We start from the raw sequence: 25035 nt of genomic DNA on the forward strand, positions 1-25035 counted from the left end.
TCTTTTGTTTACTTGCAAATTAGCCCTTTTTGCCTCGTTCTTAAACTCGAAATTCAAAAGAATATTTTTCCTTAAACGAGGCAACAAGGGCTCATTTTCAAGTAAACAAAAAAATACTAAAATGACGGCCATTTTGGAATAAGGTGTATGGAAAGACATAATGAAATAAATAACGTAAAATTACTAGTGAAAATCATGTGTAAGTAATATTAGTGACAAAAACAAATAATGGAAACGAATATAATTAAAGTAGGTTAAACGATATCTGTAATAAATGATCTAAGCACTAGAAGTGCAGAAAACAAAAAAAAGTTTATGATAAAAGAAATAATAATAATAATAAAAAAACATACATATATTTTTAAAAAGACATGCATAATAATATCGTGTTCGGCAAGAGAGAGGTTAGGTGGAATACCTTTGTGATACATGGATAAGAATTGATACCGGACTGGTCATGAATTAAGAATTAACTTCTGCTATATAAAGACACGAGTGTCTGTTCTACACGTGCACCATCCGGGACCCAAGCGGCGTATTTTTCATATCCTTACTGGTGAATATATTAATAACCTTATTTCCCGCTTTTTCCCGCTTGCGTAAACAGTCGGGTTGTTTATATAATAAAAAGAAAATTACACAGAGGCTTGAAGATATGAATTTTCTTTCTCGTGTTAAAAACAATACTTTCCTCGCTGCGTTTGTTTGTAAAATAATGTTTTTATCACTCGAAAATGAAATTCATATCTTCACCCCGCCGTGTACGGTAATATCCTACCTCAATATAACACCACCTTCAAGAGAATACGCTGCTTATAGACTGGTGATACACTGAGGCAGGATGACAAGAACCTAGCCCGCTATGTTTTGGACTACAACCCGTCTTGTTAGCGCGAGGAAAGACATGCGAGTTGACAAATGATTCGGGTTTTCCATTTGGTTAACAAACGGTCCCTTATGTTTACTTACTCCCAGAGCAGAGCACATTGCATGAATTCATAAATTGATTTCTTTTTAATGAACCCAGGAGACTAAGAGCGAAGTAAATTAAATACGGTACAACTCAGAAAGTTTTTTGGATTTCGGTGAAACAACAGGGCTCCCAGCAGTGAGTTAGGGCAGAATTTTTCCAACAGCTGCACTTTTGAGTGAAAACTGCAGCAGTAGATTTATCGCAGACATCACTGGTACAGGACACCTTCGCTGTCGAAGACGTGTTCACAAAAGCGAGACAAGCGATGATACTTTTTCACCTCAGCGATATGGAGGCAAGACCGCTGAACCAGGTATACCTGTTCTGTAAGTTATTCGTGGTATTCCTGTGTTTTGGTTGGCTGAATTCCGTGCAAACAGAAACAATCAAATACAACGAAAGGTGAGTGTATGTTGTTTATCTAGTTTTCAAGTTCACCTTTTTATTCGTGTCATCTGCGCACTACTTTATTTTTCGATCGTGAACATTTTAAAACTGTTAAAGTTAAAGTTGAATTAAAACAAAAAATATGGTCCTTTGGGTAAATAATCACCCTGCATGTCCTAATTCTTTTGCAAGTGGGCTAACTTTTGATCAAAGAAATAAGAGCGACTTTCACTTCATAGACATGCTCAACCCCTTCTTTGTCTCAAATCCTGAATAAACCTTGAAAAGATGAAACTCAAACTTTAAAATAACAACATTTGCTCCCTGTAGTTTTTTGGCCTTCCTTGATTTATATAAGTCTTGTTTTAGTAGTGCAGTACATCCTCTAATGAAGCATTCGGGGAAATCGTGTAGTGAATTCTGCCCGCTGAATTTCAAGCAGAATATGGAAGGTGCAGTCGCAAGCGTTTTGCGGGCAAGAATAAGGATCTATCCAGAGATACAAAAGAAGAAAAACAATTATAATTAAATCAGTTAAAAATTAAAATTGTCGAGGTTAATATTGGAAATGAAATAATACATGTCAAAGAAACAGGCTGGAATCCAATTCTGAGTGCTCAGTCAAAGAAAGTCACATGGCGTGATTCAAGCTCAACTGCTGAGAGAATGTAAATAAAGTCGTAATAGAATAGTAGTTACATAATATTTAAGGTAGTTATATAATCTTAGTTAGTTTAGCCGTATAATATGTATTCCCAAATAATATAGTTTAATTTTCATTTGTCGCACACTTAGCTATGGTAACGGTGCGTCCCATAGACTTGATAAGCAGAGTCTACAGGACGCACCAGCTAGTTTATAGGTGCGCCACCAAGAAAACAATTTTCTCTTGACTATATCTATGTGTATGTAATGCTGAGAAAGTTGAAAGAACACCAGCAACTAACTGAAATGTGAGCGTCGAAAGGTCCATGCCACGCCAAGGAAAGTAATTTTCCGGGTTAAACTATGTGATTCTATATTTCAGTGCTGCGGATAACGCCTCTTTGCAGAGAGTAAATGAGATGGGTCATGTGCTTGACACTTTATTGGATAATTATGACAAACGTGTCAGGCCGGATGTAGGAGGTAAGACTGGTGATGGTACTTTTTTCACTAAAGCGGAATGGGTGAGTGGAGCGAGCGAGAGGACTGGGTATCTGAATCAAGTGGAGTAAGAGGAGTAAGTAAACCTGTACTTCTCGTGCCCATGTCACGCCGTCTAAAAAGATCGCGCGGTTTTTGCTCCCCTGGACACAAATGATGACAGTCAATCTATAGCAACAGCTATGGTTTTGCGTACAAACTTCAATAGCTACAAAATGTCTGTAAGAAGGCTTTTTCTAGATCTTTCAAAACATTTTCTCCGTTTATTATGAAAGGTTCTATTTACTCACTGATTGCTAAAGCATTTCCCTTAATTCCAGGTTCTCCTGTGATAGTTTCTGTTGATATTCACGTACTTGCCATTGTGCCCATCCATGAGATCAACATGGTGAGGATATATCACGTAATTTCTTTTTGTGCATGGTGCCAAAATTTAATTGCGTTGCAGTGAAGTCAGATAAGAAATCTTGCAAGAATTTTCCTGTCATCATTCATCATGAGGTGAAACCGCACGTATACACGGGCGGGACCCGCGAGCGTAACAAATTGCTAACGCGACGTGCGAAACAAAACGTTTCGCGTGCTGTTTGACTCGAGTGATTTCCGTTTATTATTTATGAGAGACGCGTGTAGCACGCGTATATTTTCGCGCTCGTTTCACACAACCTTGAGATGTTCACAGGAGGCTTAACAAAATTAAGTATGTGTGTTAATGACAATGAGGGAAATATCATAGAGCAGACTTGATATCAGCGTTCGAATGTTAACTTCGGGATTTTCTTTTCAACAGGATTTCACTGCAACCTTTTTCTTCCGTCAGTACTGGAGAGATCACCGCCTAGCATTCGGAAAACATCTTCAAGCAGCTTCCATTAAACCTGGAGCTCCCTTTGTCGATCAAATATGGCTGCCGGATACCTTCTTTGAATCAGACATGACTGATCATAAAACTCGACATGACTTCCTGCTGGAGATTACTGCAGAGGGAAACATCACTTATAGCATAAGGTGATTACTTCAGACACTTGATTACATTTAGTGTTTTTCCCGTCAAGTGTTACAAACTGAGTTACGATGTCTGCCGATTTCCTTAATTTCTCCAAATGGAAATGAACACCTTTGTTATACCATGTATTCTTGGAACGTGACGCGAAGAAAACGTTGCGCTGGTGAACATGGGCTAAAATGCGCGCGTGCATACTAAAACGCGTAAAATAATGGATATTCAGTTGTTTGGGCCTTTTTCGTCCAGTGTAAGGTAAGGTAAAATCTATGCATATGAACGAAGTGGCCGTTCAGGCCGAAGCTTATCCCGGTTTCTGTAGCATGAAGGGACTGGGAATATTTCTACTTTCTTTTAAATACTTATTATCATACAGACTCAAAAACGTGATGGCACTCGGTAAGGATGGTTTTTCTTTTAGGAAGAGAGTACAGTCTTATTGCCTCATGGATCTGAGGAATTTTCCGATGGACGAGCAAACATGCGAACTGTCTATCCAAAGCTGTAAGTATTCACCGTATTCTGAAACTGCAGTTAGTCTATTTCAATCATGGCGAGATACTTACCACCTGTTAGGTTAGAACCCAGACCTTCTGCACTGCTTGAGATACGACATTATACAACGCTAATCATACACAGAGCATGCGGACCATGAGGTTAGCAGTCATAACCATGAGCCCTGATTTTTTTACCGCGTGTAAATAAAGTTATCTATCTATCTATACCCCTCCTTCACCCCCGTCTCCCCACCTCCAAAGAACTGAAAAATAAATAAATAAATAAATGATATTTATAGTTAACAAGGTCTTCTACTGCAGTTGAATGGAGGACTCGTCCTAAGGGGTGTAAGACATAGCCTTTTAAATGGACTAAATTTGCTTTTACAGATCTGTACACCATCTCCACAATTTTAAACTATTTCTTTCTCTTTACAAGTAATGCATATTCTGCTTAAGAACGCCAACAAAATTTAAATTGGGCGCAGAAATAAACTGTTTCGATAAATTTTATCCTGAATTTCAGTAACCTTTCTTTTCTTTTTTAATTTTTCTCTTTTTTTTTTACGGGAAATACGAAACAGGGAAGACAAGTAAAATTCTAGTTAGGCTTAAAGATTCAAGAATATTAGTCAGGAATGTTTTCTATCTTTTCTCTGGATAGTTGGATACAATGATAAAGACCTAGTTTACGCATGGGCAACGAAGGAGCGCACACAGGTCACGATATCACCGAGACTTGCAATCCCACAATTCACTCTGGTTGAATGGCAAGTACTTTCCAGGAAAGACACTTTGGTAACAGGTATAAGTAGCGCAAATAACAAATCACAGGCAAATAGCAACATTTTTCAAAGGATTAATATTAATACGGCTTTTGTGTGTGTGGGCAGCTCAAGGTTCCAGCAGTTGACAGCGAAATTTTATGCTAAGCTTAATATCAACAATTATAATCCATCAAATATTTTCGCTCGCGCGCAATTGGTCTAAACACTTTACGTGACCGAATATTCCCCAGCTAAAACTGGGGAATATCCGAGGTTATTTTTTCGCAAGAGGGCACGGTAACCAATCCTGCAATCTGATTGGTTCTTAGCGCGGTCCGGATTTTCCTATCTCTGACCACGGTCACGGTAACGGTGAGAAACAGCGCGGGTGAATTTTCAATTTTCTTGAGTGAACTAGTGGTAATGGTCTACCTTTGCCCTTTTTACACTTCCATCGATGATTAATCAACACAAGTTCATTTCTATTCACTTTTAAATGACAAGGAAAGTCACTGTGAGTAAATTTAATTGAGTATTTTGACGCTGTAATGGCGCGTAATCCTGTGTTTCTCTCGCCACACAATTAACGCAAAAAAAAAAGTAAATTGCAGTCCAGTTTACTTCTCTGATAGTTTCTGCATTTAAGAGAATTTCTGTGGAATACACTTAACGGATTTCCTTGCTTTCTGCTACTCAATTTAAGGTAAGAAAGTCTGATTTCGAGTGATTCGCAACGACTGATAGAAATTGTTTTTGTCATACAACTTCAAACTTTGCACGAAATTTCACTCCGGAAAAACAGTTTTGTGAACTTAACTGGTGAACTAAATGCAACTAACATAAAGTAGTTCGAAATAAATCTGTTCTTTAATACATCTTTCTTTGTCTAGTATCTGAGTAGCTCGCTCGTTCGCTCGTTAGATTTTTTACGATGGCTTTTAGACGGCGCGTAAGCCAATTCAATGACAAAGTTGCGTAAAAAAAACCACTTGCAGGCCAATTTACCGCAGGAAAAAAATAAATATGTTATTTGCCGGCTTAGGGTCGGTCCGTATAGTGGAAAACTGTGACTTCGGGTCACTATATGAACCCCCAGCCGGCAAATAACATATATATATTCGCGCAAAATGGAGGCTATTGTTTATATAAACCTATAAATCAGTTTGCTTTAGTTTTTGTTCAGAACTGAGTGATATGATTAAACTGAGATCTGCTATTGTTATTTTCCGTCTGTTTGGCTCTTACTCGGTGTAGAAGACAAAGTTGAGTAGAACAATAGAGAACAAAAGAACAAAGGAATGAAGAGTAAAATGAAAGTTTGTGAGGCGATGCTCTATTGTGATGTGGCTTGTCTCTTCTAAACCAAGAAAGCATGGTGCCAACCTCCATCTCTTGTACTAACTCTGTGAGTCAATCCTTTCCGTATCTTTCTATTTTTAGAAACAGCTCTTGTGGGAGTTTTCACACGACCCCTTTTCAATACCCAATGATACCCCAGCTAAGACCATTCTTTATGAGACCCCACTTTTGCCCTCTATTTTGCATTTTCTCTCTAGAGAAACAAGATATTTCGTGGGAAACCAAGAGACCATTGCGCTAATTATAGTTCTAAAAATAGAATGATACGGGAAAGGTTGACTCTACGTTATATTATGTGTGGAGGCTCCTGGTGATGGGCTCCTGACCTCAGATATCCATGCTCTTTTAATTAACGCCACAAATTGATTTTTCCAGGAAACTTTTCTGCTCTGGCAGTTTCTCTTAGATTAAAACGCCATATTGGTTATTACATCATCCAAGACTTTATTCCCACTGCACTGATTGTCATGCTCAGTTGGGTCGGCTTCTGGATCAATGAACACAGCATACCCGCCCGAGTCTCCCTCGGTATCACCACGGTGCTCGCCATAACAACACTTCTCTTTGGTGTCCAGGCCTCTCTCCCTAAAGTCGGTTACATCAAGGCCATCGATTTTTACCTACTGGGAAGCTTTCTCTTTGTTTTTGGTGCGTTGGTAGAGTTTGCGGTCATCTGTACCGTGACAAATTTAAGGGAAGAGAAATCACGCGTTGCTTCAGAGAGGAATGAGGATTCCCCGCGTGATCCATCCACGATCCTCGCGAGTGGCTTCAACAGCCCGTCAATGGGTTTCAAAGAGCCCAAGGTAACTTTCAAGAAGATTCTGATCTTCAATCACCTCATTACTTTTTTTTAACGCTCTGTTTACTATGTGGTTCTTTTTACCCGGGGGACTTCCACATATAAAGGACGGGATTGCTCGTTGTACCTTTTGGGAGTTAGAAATATGGTTTTGGTATCTCCTTGGGTGTTAAACCTGAAAAGCTCCACAGCGGGAGCTTTCGCGTTACCTTTTAGGGTAGTGAGTGGAAAAAGTTAGTGTCACTTAATGTGTTGTTTTAGAATTGGTACCTCTTAGGGGTGAAAAAATTTCAAGGCACGCCCACAAAGCAGTCTCTTGGCACTTCCTAGGTTTCGTTTTTCAAAATTTTTGACGAGCACCTTTGTCTTTTTTATATGGAAGTCCCCCCTGGTCATTATACTCAAAGTTCTGTAAGGTTTGTCTCCCTAAAACTGCCTCCTACATCGAACACTTTCCAGGTTAGGCTACCTTGTCAAACCCTCTTTTTGCATCGTCATTGCAAGAAAATTTTCAAAAAATGGCAGCATTATATTTTTGCTCTATGCTTTCAATTGTAACGTTCAACCCAGCAGTGATATTGTTTTATTTGCAGGATTCTATTAAAACGAGTTCGCAGTCCTCTTTATGTTATCCAGTCTGTGGCAAGAAGATCGCGGATAACAGGACTAGCGATGATAAAAACACCAAGCCGTCATCCCGTGTGCGGAACATGGCTCACCCGATCGACCGAGCGTCAAGGATATTGTTTCCTCTTGCTTTTTATCTCTTTGTTATGATTTATTGCCTGATATTTGTAATTCTGTAAACTAAAACTGTAAAAAAAAGCTGAAATGAGCAAAGAGGCATGTATAAAGGACAGAAGGGATAAGACCATCTTGCTAAGAGTACTGTGTTTAATGTAAAAAATACCCTTCATTTTTGACATTTCTTCTCAACACGAACGTTAACTGTTAAAAGTTTATAGTGGTCTCTGCACTTAACTACAACTAGCTAGTTTTCAGGCATGTCACTTAAACGAAAGAAACAAATATTGCAAATTAACACAACAGGCTTAAAATCGTAGTTGGCCGGAGGCATACCAGCTGGTTATTTACACGTGTGACCGAGGAGTTGAACTAGGGTCTACTAAGAAACAACTCCACCTTAGTGGTCAGAGCGGGACTTAAACCTGCGACCTGCGGATTTCAAGTTCGGCGCCCTAACCACTGGTGGACCGTGCTTCCTCCAACTTGATGTTTTGGGATTGAGAAGCAACTACTAAAGTGATCAGACTGTAACAGCAACTCCTTCTCTTTCTCTTGGAATGATGACGGGAAAAAGTAGCCCGGAGGAAACTGAAGGAAAGCCACCTTCGGACACCTCACTTCCGCCACGTCTCGTCCAGAATATGCTTCCAGCGGTTTCCTGTACCAAGGCAACGCGTGGCAAGACAGTCAATTGACTCTGGAGACGAGAATAACTCCTGTCTCGGTCCCAGTCCAAGTTTTTAAGCTAGCATTTTTTTTCTCTCGAGTGTCTTCCTTATGCGTAGAATTTTTGTCGGGGAAAACGATGAGCTTATTCATAATTTTTCAAATAATGATTTAGATCTTTTTGTAATATTGCATCAGAAGTCCAGTTTTGTACATAGCCGGGCTCATATGCGCATGCGTAAGTCATCAACCCATTACAAGCTGATTGCAAGTTCACCTCCCGGCTTGTTTCAAGTTTTTCGTTGATGTAAATCGACAGATCTAAATTGCGAATCTCGCGAAAGAGAACAAGTGCATAAAACTCCTAGAATTCTGTCAATAAATTTTTATTTACTATTATGCCATGGAACCCGGCCCCAGAACATGTTTTACCCCTGTCGCAAGAAAAACGATAAATTTAATAGAGGATGGGAGCTCGTGGAATGGATCGACTTCATCGCAGCAGTTTCTGAATTCAGTTTTTCATGACTGATTTTATTCATTGTTATTGTCATCTGAAGCTGCATACCATCAGTTGTGCGGGCTCCAATACGTTTCTTCAACTCTAAAACGCGTCGTAGTTCTATTTCCCCGTATGCAAAAACTGTGCGCACCCAGTCATAGAAAGTACATATTTGTACTTGTACGAAAACATAAGGGGACTTGAGATTTGAGTGCGAGAACGATTTCTCATTTCTAGTTCGCAGGCTTCACATTATCATGAAGCATACCCAACTCATCCCATGAGCCCAGGCTCCCTCTCCTTGACCTAAAACCAACACGAAAAGCGAGGGCTCTGGAAACGTCACTGTTTTGACAATCGATAATCGTTCTCGTACTGAATCTCGTAACACAATCTTAAGGTCCTTAATTAATCAGTATTGTGTTCCAAAAGCAGCTTTTTACTTTGTGCGGGTAATTCTGATAATACCTGAGTTATGATTATGAAGCCAACTGTTGCATTATTGATTCAAGCTTCTGACTAGGACTGCTAAAACTAAATGCGAAAAAGTTTTACTTTTAATATCGACCTGGCACCTGTGAAGCTTCATATGGCTTTTTGTTTGATTATCGTTATTGTAGATTTTCCAAATTGCTCTTGACGATTCCATATTCAAATTGTGAGATTGTTTTAATCAGGAGGAGGTCCAATACCAATTTCAATTTTGAGATGAATTGTCGGTGCACTCTGGCTGCGATACAAGAACACTGTTTGTGTTACACTGTTTTGCATAAGAACAAACCTTAAGCCTCCTGCCTTAAGCGTGGAGTGAGGGTTCTACGATTTGGTCAAATAATCTAGCCACCTATTCCCCTAGGCACATTTTGAATACATTCAATAACTGCGTGATTATAATGTTACCCGCCTAAAAGTCGGGAATATTCAACTTAGCAGGGTTCCTCGAAACACAAATTTGCTGATTTTAAAATGGCTTAAAATGACTTCAGTCTAAAAAAACCCACAAGGGCACGGTCTCCGAGTCAAACTATTCGGTTTTGTCAAATATTGGAATTATTTTCTTCAAAATTAACGTTGCACCAGCTGCAGGCGAGGTGTACTGCAGGGAAGAATTCATTAGCGATGAAAATTACGAACTGCTAACAGCTTAAAAGCTTCATTGGCACAAGTCATTTACTAAAACAAACAAGTTTTCACAAGCGCTACTCTACTCACAAGACGATGATGTATCCAGTACTTGTTTTGCTGTTTTGGCTGAGTTTTATTAACCAGAGCGTTTCAGGACAAGCTGGGAACACAACAAGGTCAGACTATATCTAGATAGCTTTCTAGTTTAATCTGAAAAACGATAATTGGGGTATTCAAATTGCTATTTGTAAATAGCAGTTTGCGTTAGACATGTCCGAAATAAATCATATCCGTTGGTATTAGTGATAAGTGATAAGTGTATACTGTCTTCAAGCCTTGTATTATCTTCATTAATTGCGGCTTCCTGAAGCTCTCAACATGACTGCCGATTTTAAACATGTTATCGCAAATTTATGTTTTCAATGTTACAGTCAGGTTATGGTACACTCAATTTTAAAAGTATCCCCGAAAAAACAAATGCGGCGCTTAAAACTGTCTCTAATAGAATTGTTATAAGTATCACCGCCAAATGAGGCCTTGAAATTTAGTAATTGACGGCTCTTTAAAACCTGTAAAATATTTTTCTAATACTTCAGGGAGAAAGTGTTGTACGCATGGATTTTAAAGATAGTATTTTCGAAACTTTTTGTGTCAGTCGACGCGCTAACATTTCGATATGGAACTCGACTGATACTTCTTCGTGCGAGTCAATTTTTGTTGAAAACACGGAAAGAATAAATTCTAAAAACTGACTAGAGTTTAGATTTCATTGCCTATTCGAAAGGCTTTCTTCTAACAGGTGAATCTGAATTTTAGCCAAGTTTTTTTTCTGGTCGACTTCTCCTACTTCCGAAAGCAAAACAATTCCAGCAGAGCAGGCGCTGGCCACATATGATGGTATAGAACCGCTAGCTGTTAGATTGAGGAAATTATATGGACGTTAATATTAATACTACACAGTGAAGGAAAAGATTTCAATCGAAATCCGAATTGAACGCTAAAACCCCATTGAGCCAAAGTAACCCACTCACCAGGGGGGCGGCATTGTCGTGAAACTTCCCAACCAACATTAGGTTCCAGCTGGGTTACCCTGTCCAAATGTATATGGATTACTGACAAAGCTTTTCTTCTTATTAAACGATTAGACTTTAATGCAACCTCGATTCAAACGCGAAGTAAGAACGTGACGGATTTTAAGTTTTATTAAAATTATAGAAGTATTTTATTAGAATTTTAAATTATTAAAATTGTAGAATTGTAGAATTGTAGAACTGTAGAATTGTAGAACTCTAGAATTGTAGAATTGTAGAATTGTAGAATTGTAAAATTGTTAGAATTGTAGAATTATCATATTACTACTGTGCATATTTCTGTTTTTAGTGTAAACACGACTCCACAAGCAAACTTATTGCTTTAAACTAAATTGTGTGTAAATAAAGGATTGCTGTTGTTTTTGTTGTCGGCTTGCTCCGTCAAGTGGCCTCGTTCTTTTTTTGAACATTTATGGAACGAGACGGAGTCGAGGTCCAAAAACACGTAAAAAAGAACAAGGCAATTATACAACCATCCTGACCGAACAAACTTAGTCAATAAAGGATAAAGAACAAAATTTTCTTGCGGGACACAACGTGAAATCCCGATCTGACAAGATAACGCCATCTTGTCCGCTCACTACAGAGCTAGCTATGTAATAATTTGAATTAGAGCGGCTTTCAATGGAGTGTCGAAAGTAATCAGGCAATTACTTTGGTGTTGGTTTTGGTTTCGGTTTTGTTACGGTTTGGGATTGGCTGAGTAGTCTAATTGGTAAGTAACTGGTTTGGTTTGGTTTTACGACACTCAATTGAAATTCGCCCTATTATAGAGGTAACGACTATTACTTTTATCATTATCTTGTAAAAATCTATAAGTAAAAAATAAGTGGAACATTTCAGAAATGACACAGGCATGCTAACATCAAAAGCGGCCGCTGACACCACTCGCATCCTGGGAAAGTTGCTTGATGGTTACGATAAGAGGTTAAGGCCGGATTTTGGAGGTAAAGTTGTTTTCAACCATAATTTTCAAGTTTGAAAGTTAAATAAGCTTTCAAAAAGTAGAGCCTGCAATAATCTAAAAGGCCCAGGTTTGATTTCAGTCTGGTGCCATATGCGGGTTCAGTTTGTCGTTGGCTCTCGCCTTGCGCTGAGGGTTTTTCTCCGGGTTCTCCGCTTTTCCTCCCTCCGCAAAAACCAACATCTCCAAAGTCCAAATCGACCAGGATGGAGGACCCAATGAAAACCAGCTATAGCTGATGTGGCTTCCTCTCTAAATATTGTAATTTATTTATTTTAGTAGGATTAATTAATTCTCTTAAGTTTGGCGTCCCAGATCAGTTTATAAACTGTATTTTACTGTGGCTCCTGATTTTACTGATATATTTTATCGCTTTAGTGATATTTATATAGATCTTTACAACACTATCTACATGTTTCTGCCGAGTTTGATTCACTATAGCTAAGATTTGTAGGATTTACATTCTCGTCCAAACCAGGCAGGTTCACAAGCATGCGACTCCAAATCTGGTCTCCAATCTGGTCAACGTTACCCCAGGTCCAGAGGTTTTCGCTGATATTTTGTCGCGTTTCTCTTATTCACATCAGGAGAAGAATGAAATTGAGAAAGACGACCTCTAGGACCAGGGTGGATCTACATGACTTTTTATGTCCTTTATTGCGAATTTCGTCCATGAATTGTAAAGCAAACGAATGGCTCTGATCTTATCTCTCAGTCACGGTATTTTGAGTTATTTTGGCCACATACAAAATTACATTTAAATGGTAGGAAACCTGAAAATAACAGTTTAATAAGATTGAAAAACACCAAAGAGATAATGATAAACCATAAAGGAACAAGGATGGCTAAGGATGGAGAAGATTAACGCGGATTACAAACGACGAATTTGAAAAATTGAGGCTAAACTTTTCAAGATGCGCAAACCGTGACTGAGCTCCTTTAGGATGTCCATAAAACTACGTACTATAACCTAGCAGGAAAGCTAACATCTTAGTAGCCCGGCGGAGGGGGGGGGGGGGTGGTGGTACATCCAGAATAATTGGTTGGGGATGTACGGCCCGCTTCCCAAATTTATGACCAAAACCTGCGATTTTCCCAAAAATTCGATACCCTATTTATAACCGTTGCGGCTGGCACGGTTGCCCTATAAACATAATTGATGTAGGGCTTTTGTTGATAGTCCTATGGATTAAGTAGCTTCCTCTGAAAAACATACCAAATTCAAGACTAGAGGACAAAGCCATACCCTATTTATGACCAAAACGGCCGAAAAACCCTACCCTTTTGGGCCCCACATACCTATAGAGCCCACATAAGGGAGTAATGCCCTCTCCCGGGCTTAGTAGTTGTCGAGGGACAAATGAAACTGGGGCTAATGCCTCTTGTGTCTCGAACACTCGTTAACAGCAGCTTTGTATAAATAAAATACTTGTAAGACGTTGTTTTAAAGTCTTTTAAGGTGACTAGCAACAATTTCCAGCACATTTGTATGATACCATCATTGTTCAGGATCATATGACAAGGAGTGGTAGTAGATATATTAAGTGATGAGAGAGAGCTGGAAACCGCTGTCAGCCTCCTTTTAAATTCGTTACATATTTTCCTTGTGTTTTCAGGATCCCGGTGTAAAGTCAACATTTCCATACACGTGTTGTCAATGGTTCCTATCAAAGAAATTGACATGGTAAGTGCATCACGTGACAAATGTTGTCTTGTTGCCAGGCTCTCTCCTCGGGCCCATGCTTCTCCTGCTCCAAAATGACCGAGATTGGAATTTTTAAAATGGAGACCACAGTGCATGCAGACGCACCAAAATGATTGGTTAGAAACTACACGCTTCTTTGTAATAACGTATTCAGAGAAACCATTTTCGGAAATCAATCTAACGTGATCCATTCCGTTGTTATTTTCGTTTTGAATACAGGAAGTAACTGTCGTGATGTTCTTTCGTCAACACTGGATAGACACGCGTCTGGCGTATGGACCTTCTCTTGGAATTCAGAAAATAAAGCTGTTGGGGAACATTGTCGACCAAGTGTGGCTGCCAGACATATATTTTGTGAATGATTTGAGCGACAAAACGACTTGTGGGGATTTTCTGTTTGAGGTCACTCAGGAAGGCATTATCACACACAGTTGCAGGTCTTTTAACGTTTGTTTTTGCTTCGGAATGATGTTCTCGCGTAGGACTTAAGCTTGTTGCTTTTCACAATCATCTTTGTTTTTCTTTCCAAATTTTCAGGAGGAAACTTCGTTTATACTGTCCGATGAATCTGCGAAAATTTCCAATGGACGAACAAGTCTGTGATATGGCTTTTGAAAGTTGTGAGTATAGAATCAAACTGGTCTTTTTATGACGGTGTTGTATTCTGTTTACTTAAGTACTGATTTTGAAAATGTCTCGAAATGATTCGCTGATGCCTTGAAACTCTGCGGTTGTACAACGGTGGGTTCGCAAAAGGAAACATTTATGTTTGTGGTGGACTCCAAAGCGATATAACTGGGCTGTGACTGTATCTAAGTGACATGTCGGTAAGCAAAGGTTTACCAGATATCTAGCCTCTGTCTGGCTAATTCTAACTTGTTGTGATCTTTTTTCAGTTTCTTACACTATGGATGATATTATCTTGGACTGGCTTTCTGATAAAAAAGGGTCCCTGCGTGTGTCACATGACCTGAAGATCCCACAGTATACTCTAGTTGGCTGGGAACAAACCTCACAAGTTCAAGAGTATAGCACAGGTACATTGCATTACTTCAAGTGGTGTTCAATGTGATGAAATACAATGAATATTTTGCGGGAAATTTCCAGTGGATTTTCGGATTTTTGAACTCCTTTTCTGTCCTGAATAACTCTTCTTCCCATATAATGTAATTGTATATAATTTTATAATTGTATATTGTTGTTCACCGAAAAATGTAAACATGTACAGTGCGGTGTGCTTCACTGTGAAACGTACAACAAATCTACAATCTGTAATTTCTACTTGCCTATTTGACAGAATCTTCTCAAAGTAAAATTTTGAGGTTCCAGAAAGAAAATAAGTTGTTTTAATTGAAGCTTTAGTAACGACAATCCACTCATTTTATTCCTCAGGTAATTTCAGTTCATTGTCAACAAAATTTCTTCTACAAAGACAACTCGGTTATTACGTTCTTCAAGATTTCATTCCAACTATTCTCATTGTGGCTCTAAGCTGGGTAGGTTTCTGGATAGATGAGCGTTCTGTGCCCGCCCGAGTCTCTCTCGGTATCACCACAGTCCTAGCCATAACAACACTCATGTTTGGCATCCAGTCCTCTTTACCGAGAGTTGGTCACGTGAAAGCGATTGACGTCTACCTGTTGGGTAATTTTCTATTTGTGTTTGCTGCCCTGGTTGAATTCGCCTTCATTTGTTCCTGTACAAAAGTATTTTCGCTAAACAAGGATGAAATATCTAATGAAAAACCCTTCCACTCGTCTGTGAGTCCGTCTGCGCATGCGGCATTCGAGGAAAGAGATAAAACGGAAACAGGTTGCAAGGAGACTGGGATTCTACAACGAGTCTTAAATGAAACCAAACAGGACGAGCTTCAGGTAAGAATTTTTCTTACGGCGTTTTCCAAAATGACAGTCAGATAGAGGTTAGCCTAAATAAGAGAGAACTTTTGGCGGGGGCACTCCTATTAGCTCACCGAATTTGAGACAAGTGGACATCCTCGTTCCCAAGTCGGGCTTTTCCCTAAGTAGGTTGGCAAGGAGGCAGAAGAGTTCTTCGGCTTTATGGGTATTGACTTTCAATTTTCACCCAACCAAGTAATTAATTTTTCTGTGTAACTCCTGCTGAGACTTATATCATCACGAAAAAAAAGTAAAAAGCATGTGATTGGCTTTGGTTTCAGGTCGCTTAACTTCAGTAATGTATTTTACTTTAGTAGTATACACGACCCCACAAGCTTTGTAGCTTTAACTCTTATCGTGTCAAAATAAAGGTTTTAAGTTATGTTATGTTATGTTAACGTCGATCTTCCCGCGTCAACAGAGGTTTACTCAAGCCTCAGCATTTCCCCTGTCTTCTCATTTCTAACTTTCTGTTTACACCGCTGTTTTGCAGGTAAAGGATTATGAAGATAGAAATTATAATCCGTCCATAAGCTTCGACACTGCATTTCATAAACCTCCAGCCGCCCGGCCCGCGGGATTTTTCAGGAAACCAACGCGTGCCAACTCTGTGAAGCTTCCAAAACGAGGTGCAAACTGCACTAGTCTCCTGCGCGAGCCCAATGTTGTTGATAAACTCAGTAGAAGATTGTTTCCTCTAGCATACGCATTGTACCTTTCAATCTACTTTGCAGTGTACTTCTTTGCAGATATTTGAGATTTAGCTTGTCATTTATCAAGATCTGGACTTGTTAGTCAGTTCGTCATTGAAAGTTAAAGTCGCGTACTTGTTTAAACAAAGTGAAATTTTAATACGCAACGATTTCGATCGGAAGGGAGTGAAGGTGGAGGAAATGGGAGGAAGGGGGTCTTGCCATCGTCTTCATTTGCACTGATCATAGATCCTGCGATGTGGGAAACTTCACAAGAACTTATTATTGCCCCTTGTGTACGTGACCTGTTTCTATTTATTTTTGAAATATGTTACTTTGAAGTTTACTAAACCCTTGGACTTCAGTTTCAAGTACTCTGAATAGGGTAGCGTTTTGTACAAATTCACACTATTATCAAATTCATAGCGTTTGCATCTCTTGCTGGAGTAAAATGCATGCATTTAACTTTCTTTTTGATAATGTTTACTTTCTTCTTGACCCTGAATCGTCCTTTTTGATAGACTTTATTATTAAAACAACGCAGCCAGTCAGTCAGTCAGTCAGTCAGTCAGTCACTGAGCCAGTCAGTCAGTCAGTCGGCCGGTGGGTTAGTTAGTCAGTCAGTGAGTCAGCCAGTCAGTCAGTGGTTCAGTGAGTCAGTGAGTCAGTGAGTCAGTGAGTCAGTGAGTCAGTGAGTCAGTGTGTCGGTGAGTCAGTGAGTCAGTGAGTCAGTGAGTCAGTGAGTCAGTGAGTCAGTGAGTCAGTGAGTCAGTGAGTCAGTGAGTCAGTGAGTCTGTCAGTGAGTCAGTCAGTCAGTGAGTCTGTCAGTGAGTCAGTCAGTCAGTGAGTCACCTAGTCAGTCATTCGTTAGTCGGCAAGTCAGTTTTACCCTTACAATTAAATAAAGAAGACACAAAACAATAATTCTTTTTCAAAGTTCTGTGTTGCCTTTATAAAGTAGCCAGCCCTTTAGCAGAAATTACTTCACACGACAGCTCTGTCAAATTATACAACGAAACCATATCTTTGTATATAATTGTATAATATTAAAAAATGATATAATCCAGTGGCTAATTATGGGTCTTGATATAGTCAGAAGAGACCACATGACCTGAGCTTCATTTGGTTTTGTATCAAGGGTTTATTACATATTCACCTTGCTTTCGTAACAAAATTGGAACAAAATAAGCTAGGACAGCGGAAATACACGTTGTGGCACCCAAGGAGTAGAACGCGATAGCGTAACTCTGGAGTCCGTCATAAATCCATCCAGCGATCAGCGGTCCAAGTGTTCGCGGAATGGCGATTACAAAGAAAGTCATTCCTAAACCGTACGAGACTTTCTGGGGACCCAGAATGTCACAAACAATAACTGGGTTTATAATTAAGTAACATCCTCCGAACAAACCAAATATGAAAGCATCTATGGCTAAAATGGTGAAGGATGCTGTAACAGGTACAACAAAATTGCTTAAGCCTACAACAAGAAAGGCGATTTGAGCGATGTAAACGCGATTGAAGCGTCGGATATCCGAGATGCGGCCTAAGATGACACGACCGAAACCTGATCCGATAGTCACAAATGTTAACAGTAGGGAGGCACGAGTCTTGTCAATTCCAAGGTCTTCAGCCAAGCGAACCTGAAATAAATCAGAAATTAAAAACTGATAACGTAAATATTCAGTAACGGAGGAAAACTGAGCACCATCTGACCTCCAATGAATGTATTAGGCTAACGAGGAATAAAACACAAATAGCGGTAATAAACATATTAAACTTACGCATTTTAATAACTTGACGTTTCATATGCTACGCAACATACATTTTCAAAAGTGGAATAAAGACCGTTACAATTTTTGAAAACTATATATGAAATGTAAATAAGGGGTCTGGAAACGTCGGTCTTTATTCCACTTTTGAAAATGTATGTTGCGTAGCATACGAAACGGCAAGTAATTAAAATGCGTAAGTTTAATATGTTTATCACCGCTATTTGTGTTTTATTCCTCGTTAAACTACGATGGCCCAAGAACAAAAGCTTGTATTAGGCTAATAAACGGTTGCTAAGCAACAGAATGCCTTGATGACGAGACAGCTTTTTGTGTAGTCGTAAGAGTTTATTCTAGATTTTGATTAGATAATACGAAGCGGTACCCGAGCCCTTCAGCAAAGATTTTCAACAAACGACACTTTTCTTGGACATTTCAAAGCTTTCAAGCAGTTATCTGCCTTATGTACAATTTCTAACAAGATCTATTGAAGGGGACAGACACCCGAAAAGGTTGAAAGGAACTTATGATGAAAACTCACCAAATGAACAAAAGGGACCATGTAACCGAGCATAAAGATGAAAATGACAGCGATCCACATGAAAAATGCTTTGTTGCTCAAAATCTCCCAGTCAAACAAAGGCTTTGTTTCTGTTTGAGAGGTTGTGACGTCACTATCGTGTGGGCGCACGCCGTGTCTTGGCCGATAAACCAGTGCAAATCCAGACAAAAGGAGAAATGCTCCCGAGAGCACGCGAAACATGTTGGCCAGGCCAACATGAATGAATAGTTGTTGCATGGTCGGGCTAAGAACACTGCCCCCAATTGCACCACCGAGGGCCATTATACCATTGGCAAAGCAAAGTCTGGCTTTAAAGTACTTTGTGAGAATCAGCAAATCAGCGAAATACACCAAAGACGCACCCATACCCCACAACAAGCTGTAAGTTAGGTACAACATCGGGAGACTGGTGACGAAGGAAGAGCTCAATAACCCAATAGAGCAGGCCAGGGTACCAAGTAAGGCAACTACCCAGCATCCGTAGCGTTCGCCGATGACAGTTCCAAGAGGGGAGAATAAATAATATGTAGATACGGCTAGAGAGCTCACCCATGCTATAGGAAAAAACAAAACAACGATGAGAAGGTGTGAGGCGCGTCTTAAACAGGAAATAGCAAGAAAAGATCGAAACTTGATCAGTCAGAAAGGAAAACATGCAAATATTCTTAGTTTCGCTAATGTTAAATAGTTGTGTTTAATTAAAAAAAGGTCAAACTTGAAATTGAAAAATCAAGCAAACATGTCTATAAAATGTTCACCTTAAGCGCTGGCCAAACGGACTCGCAAGTAGTCGCAAATGGAACCTGCTTAGATACTTGCATAGAGATACTTCCTCGCAAGTAAACGCAAGTTGCAAAAAAACTTGCATCGACTTGCATGCAAATTTCATCTAAACCAAAGTTAGTGCAAGTCATCACAAGTCAAACGGAGTCTCAAGTAGACCCAAACTTTCAGGGCTTTATAATTTATTTGTGGTTGGGTAAAACATCCTCTTCACAGGCCAGCTATGATACTAAGAAACTGTTAAGCATAGTCAAGAATGTAACAAGAATCAAGTGTTAAGTCAAAGCACTAAATATGAGTTTACCTGTTTCTGCTCTTGATTTGTTAAATTCGTCGATTAGGGACCATTCATTTTTTATGAGGGAAGGGGGGCTGGTGGGATTTGGGAAGCACCATTTAAAAATCGCATGACCCCCCCTCAGCTTACCAATTTTTTTCACGTGGCCCCCCCCTTATAGCGGTCATTTTTTGGGATGACCCCCCCCAAAAAAAATTGAACAAACAATATTTAGATTTCAACTTTTTTAATATTTCTCTATTATCCCCCTACTTCACGTTTTGTGCTCACTGTGAAGACAATATTTACAATCCCTATACTACAGAGAGCTGTTGTTTGAAAAACAAATCAAAAGAAAGAGAAGTCAATTTCGGATCTCCTAGTTATGGCTCGCCCTGAGCGTGTGGCATTTGGCCTCTCATTGGCATCTCCCTCATCTGAATTGATGAATGCCCACAGTTTTAATGTAAAGCAGATCAAATGTATAGAAGCTAAGTTGACGAAGGTCACGCAGGACATGGAAGCACTAGAAAATAAGAGCAATTATAACAGCATCTTCAAGGGCATACTCAAACATGCACAGCACATCAACAAAAGGAGAAGGAAAAAAGAAAACCGCAGAAAGTCAAATGCAAGAAAGAGGAAGCGGACTGAAAACAACGTCCAACGCGTTTATGGAATCTGTGTTGGAAACCCGTTAGGAAATGATCTTCCACAATGCCTTGTGTACCCTCCTAGAACGGCCGTCCCGGAAGGGTGTATTAAAGTTGAGGATGTTGTCACGTCGTTATTTAGAAGAGATGGGCCATACATCGCACAGCTCTTGGAAGGGAATTATTTCACCAATGCTGCAAGAAGCAGAATCACCACCAACCTTGAGTAGGAAGTCAGAGATTATGTCTACACCTTCATGTACCCTGAAGAGTACACTCTGACGGAAAGCATTGCTGCTTCTTCCAGCATCGGTGAAAGAGACTCCCATAGCAGCACAAGTGGCGACGAAGAACTCGACGACAGCGAAGATGAAGATGAGTGCCAGTGAAAGTTGCATTCGAAAATAACAGTGTTAAATACTTCTTTTCAGTAACTACAAATGCTTTTTTGTCGCCAAACGTTTTTTTAAAGCAGAAGGAAAGTTTGTAATAAATTTGTATCCTGCGTTCTATGTTTATTCTATAGCAATTTTTTTGATATTCAAACATCATGCCATTTTAAAGTTTTACTAAAATATTTCACGTGACCCCCCTTTTTCCCTTATTTTTTTGGGATGGCTCCCCCTCGAAAGCCATTTTTTTTCGCATGGCCCCCCCCCCCCAAATCCCACCAGCCCCGCCTACCTGATAAAAAATGAACGGTCCCTTAGCGCAGCATAAATGACTCCAGAACTGGTTATTAGTCCTCCAACGAAAAATTCCATCAAAAATGTTGTTCCAAGAACCACCCACGCCCAACCTCTGTCATAGTGAGCCTCGTTATCAAGATGAGGTATTTCATTTAACCCAGCCTCTTCGTCGGGATGAGGTTCTTTAAAAACCTGAACGAGATTCGAGATTCAATCCGTCTTTACACCGGGCTACAACGTCACGAGATGGCTCATTGTTATATAGAGTCTCTGTAGCAGGATGAGGTTTCTTATCACAGCAGGCCTGGGCATCGAGTTGAGTATGCTGACTGTCACTGGCATATACAGCCTCTGTATCAGGACGAGGTTTGTTCTCACAGTAGGGCTTGGCATTAAGTCGAGTATGTTGGATGTCACCGTCCTGTAGATTCTCTTCATCATAGGGAGGTTCTTCTTCGTTAACATCTTCAACATCATTTGAGCAAGTCAGTTTCCATCCAATTTCGTTTGCTTCGATACAGCTCTGACTGTCTTGATCCATCTGTTTTTCTTTTCAAACTTGGTCTAAATTGTAGCGTGCAAATTCAGATTGCCTTTTAACTCTACCAATATATAGCTTAAACCAGGGCCGATATTTATCTGCTCTACACACATTTACTATCAAACTGGGCCAAACTGGGCCAAACTGGGGGTGACAAATTGCCACGCCACGTAAGTGCGCCTTTGCTCATAAGTTATAACACCAATTACGATTCTTGTTAGCGAACGTTATTTTACTTCACTCTTAGCACATGCCACGCCACGTTCTCCGGTACAAAACTCATTTTTGATAGATATGTGATTAACTGCCATTTAACTTAACATAAACTTTATTTTCGCAGCAAACACCTGTTAAAATTAAAATTCTACAAGCAGAAATATTTTAACTTACTGGGCTAGGAATCACTTTGCTGTTTGTTTCTGTCATCTTAGCGACTAATATATATAGGAGTGTTACCGTAAAGAGAATCTCTTTCATTCTTTGCCTCGCGCTTTTAAATATCACATCGGGAGCACGTGCATAAGAAGGGGGCGTTTTTTTGTTTGTTTGTTTTTTTTGTCGTTAATGCAAATATCAATTTGCTGTTGTGTTCATTAAGTTGCAGTCAGAGGTTTTCTGCTTTATCAATCACCAATCAACTAGAAAAACTACCTCAATTATGGTCCTCTCTAACTTAAAATATCACTACAACACATTCTTTCAGAAAACGAAAAAAAAAAATTCAAATGAAATTCAAATGAAGCTGTAATCGCCTGTAGGTTGGAAGTACATTTCGTGTACATTTTCGTGATCATTAACATTCAATAGGCTTTTATAAATGACGCAAGTAGATCACACGGCGCGGCCTATCTAAAGAGCACTTACAGAATTTTTCGTGACTTTCCCGGGCACTGCTCGAGGGAATCTTAAAAATCCTTAATTCATGGACATTCCGCAGAAAAAAAGAAATTACCTTTCAATTCGGCCTGTTAACTGGATGCTACTGTTTACTCCCGATAAGTGTTGGAGACGATATGTTTCATTGTTAAAACGTTCAAACAGAACAGGTCTGTGCGCAAATCGCGTAAAGAGACAGTAAAGTGATGTAAGTTCCAGTGGAGGTACTCTGGCAGCACGAGATAGAGAATGGAATGAACACGTGCAAAACAAAAGACAAGAAAACAAACTATACTAAGTTATATTTGAAACCACTTTTTCATTATATGCAAGTTGATAAAGTAATTTCTTGGCTTTTAAATAAGATTTTACCACTTTGAGCATTCCCTCCGTTGTTTCTCAATTGTCCTGGGCCCAGGCTAAACACAGGTCTCATCATCAAATCCCAAGTATACTTTGCTGATAGATGAGTTTGGAAACGTCATTTGTACATCTAAGGAAGAGGAAAGCCCAACTCCTATCGCTGATGTGGACATCATGGTAAAAGAAAGGCTGTAATTACCTCAAAAGGGTACTGAAAAAGGGCTATCTAATCACCTTAAAGAACGTAAGACATGTTCACTGGCAGTGAGAGGAGATGATCTATGGTCGCTTACTGGCTAGCAATGAGAACTTGTGATTAACTATCTGTTCATTAGACATTAGTTATCTCTTGTTTCAGCGATTAACTTCAATAACACTCCTAATCGTTTTTTCTCAGAGAAATCAAAACTGGTTTTATGCCACAATAATAAGCTTACCTAAATTTAAATGATGGCTACATGGTGTTTTTCCCACAGAAGTAAAAGACATAAGCACGTTATACAAAAACGACCAATTACCTTAATCACGATCATAATTAACAAATAAAGAAGCCTCGACTGTGCTCTGTTGCAAAGCACGCAGGATCCAGGAAGCGGTAGAACACGAAAGAAGTGTAGGGGAAAACACGGAACGTAGGAGAGTGATTTTCCCTTCTTCTTGAGTGCTCTACGGCTTCCTAAGTGCTTTACAACAGAACAGAACAATAGCAGAAAGTATCTCCTGTCTGATCTTTGTTCACAATCTTGGTGCAGTAACTATGCTGTTCCACGAAGCCTTCGCGGGATCTATTCCGACCACCGATAACTGATCGGTCTTAGACATCAGAAAATATTTGAGTTTTCTCCTCCACATTATGCCGCATCTTTATTTCCACGGTTAGGGCTACCGTCCATACCGTCACGAAAACGGAGCTTTTCGTAAACGCTCTTCAAACCGTAGGAGTTTGAAAACGCCGGCTTTTCGTTTTCATGTGGACGAAAAACATTTGATGGGTTTTGCGAGTGAAACCTCCGTTTTCAAATTCCCGGCTTAGTGTGGAGCGGGGGCTTAATATTTGTTGTGCAGCTTCAATCAACTAATGGATACAACCTGCTGGTGGAAGTGTACTAGCCTTATTCTAATTCAAATAAATGTACCCAGACACAGCCTGGGAAAAGGAAAAATGACGGAAAATTCTGCGCAAAGAAGCCGATATATCGTGTATAGATAGTTATATTTTAGTAGCTACACGCTGTGGTGACGGTTTATGAAATTAAGCCACAGAGCTAGAAAGGACTGATTCCAACCACTGTTGCGAGCTTTGAAACCTTGGATTGATAGAAAAACCTTCCAAATAAATGACTTAGTTATTTCTCATTCCCAATGGAAGATTAAAAACTGCATTGTTAAGAAAAAACTTCAACGTACCCTGATTTCTGCTCTTGGTATTCTAGCAAGTCCGACAATGTTTCTTCAAATCTGTTCAGTTCTCAAACTGGTACAAATAAACGACATCGTGATGGTGACTACAGTTTTCATATATTATATGTTGTCTTATATTATCACCCTCACAATAATTAAATGCTTTAAGTAATAATCACTATATAGATATTTTCAAAGTTTAAGTATAGTCAGGGCCGAATGGCGTTCATTATCTGATAAAAACGATATCATACAATCGTGTTACACGTCAGTAATTTCTCCTGTCGTAAACGGTTCAATGAAACCCCAATATACCATTGAATAATACCATAGCATATATTGTGAGCAATTGAAATATTAGGTCCAATATTGATTGCCAATTACGAGTTACTCAGTTGCATTAACGTACAAAACAAGTGTTCCAAGATCTTTGTCGTAAGAAAATAAAACGTAAGCAAACCAAACTTTTGTTCGGCATGCAATTGGTGAAAAGAGTGAAAGCAGACTTGGTTACAGCCTAAATCGAGTGTTCAGTATTATTCAGTATCAGGCGGTTAGTCAGTTAATTTATATGGGCGGGTTTGTCAAAGCTATTGCCTGAAGCAAATTTGATTCATTGTGAATCGATTGACACTGCCGATCCACGTAAAACAATACTGAGAATTGGGACTGAAACTCATGCGTAGCAACGTGGGTGGTCGCTTGATCTCGGATTACTAACACTCGTTGTTGATCAAAGTTCATGTACAAGAAACATTTTCAAAAGGCGGAAAAGTCATACATGTATATTATGGGAG

At 39.5% G+C, this 25035-nt stretch overlaps 3 protein-coding genes across 3 annotated transcripts; 2 read left to right on the top strand and 1 right to left on the bottom strand.

Moving 5' to 3' along the window:
• The first annotated feature begins 1262 nt into the window (after window positions 1–1262).
• LOC110039972 (gamma-aminobutyric acid receptor subunit beta-3-like) lies at window positions 1263–7740 on the top strand. The gene is made up of 8 exons (XM_089293766.1): window positions 1263–1375; window positions 2388–2488; window positions 2827–2894; window positions 3297–3514; window positions 3931–4013; window positions 4671–4811; window positions 6508–6938; window positions 7528–7740. Exons 1-8 carry the CDS (start codon window positions 1263–1265, stop codon window positions 7738–7740), a joined length of 1368 nt encoding a protein of 455 aa, XP_089149892.1.
• Window positions 7741–10023: 2283 nt separating this feature from the next.
• Window positions 10024–17393, top strand: LOC110039963 (gamma-aminobutyric acid receptor subunit beta-4-like). The gene is made up of 8 exons (XM_089294777.1): window positions 10024–10150; window positions 11909–12012; window positions 13646–13717; window positions 13958–14171; window positions 14272–14354; window positions 14631–14771; window positions 15127–15608; window positions 16126–17393. Exons 1-8 carry the CDS (start codon window positions 10068–10070, stop codon window positions 16387–16389), a joined length of 1443 nt encoding a protein of 480 aa, XP_089150903.1. The 5' UTR covers window positions 10024–10067; the 3' UTR covers window positions 16390–17393.
• On the bottom strand, window positions 17301–21598 carry LOC149108544 (monocarboxylate transporter 10-like). The gene is made up of 3 exons (XM_089293767.1): window positions 21293–21598; window positions 18635–19285; window positions 17301–17964 (listed from the first exon to the last, which is right to left on the bottom strand). The coding sequence occupies exons 1-3, from the start codon at window positions 21596–21598 to the stop codon at window positions 17458–17460; spliced, it is 1464 nt and encodes a 487-aa protein (XP_089149893.1). The 3' UTR covers window positions 17301–17457.
• Window positions 21599–25035: the final 3437 nt, after the last annotated feature.

This window comes from Orbicella faveolata, unplaced genomic scaffold, assembly GCF_042242905.1.
Source record: "Orbicella faveolata isolate gen_17 unplaced genomic scaffold, um_ofav_v1 contig_25, whole genome shotgun sequence".
NCBI classification, from domain to species: Eukaryota; Metazoa; Cnidaria; class Anthozoa; order Scleractinia; family Merulinidae; genus Orbicella; species Orbicella faveolata.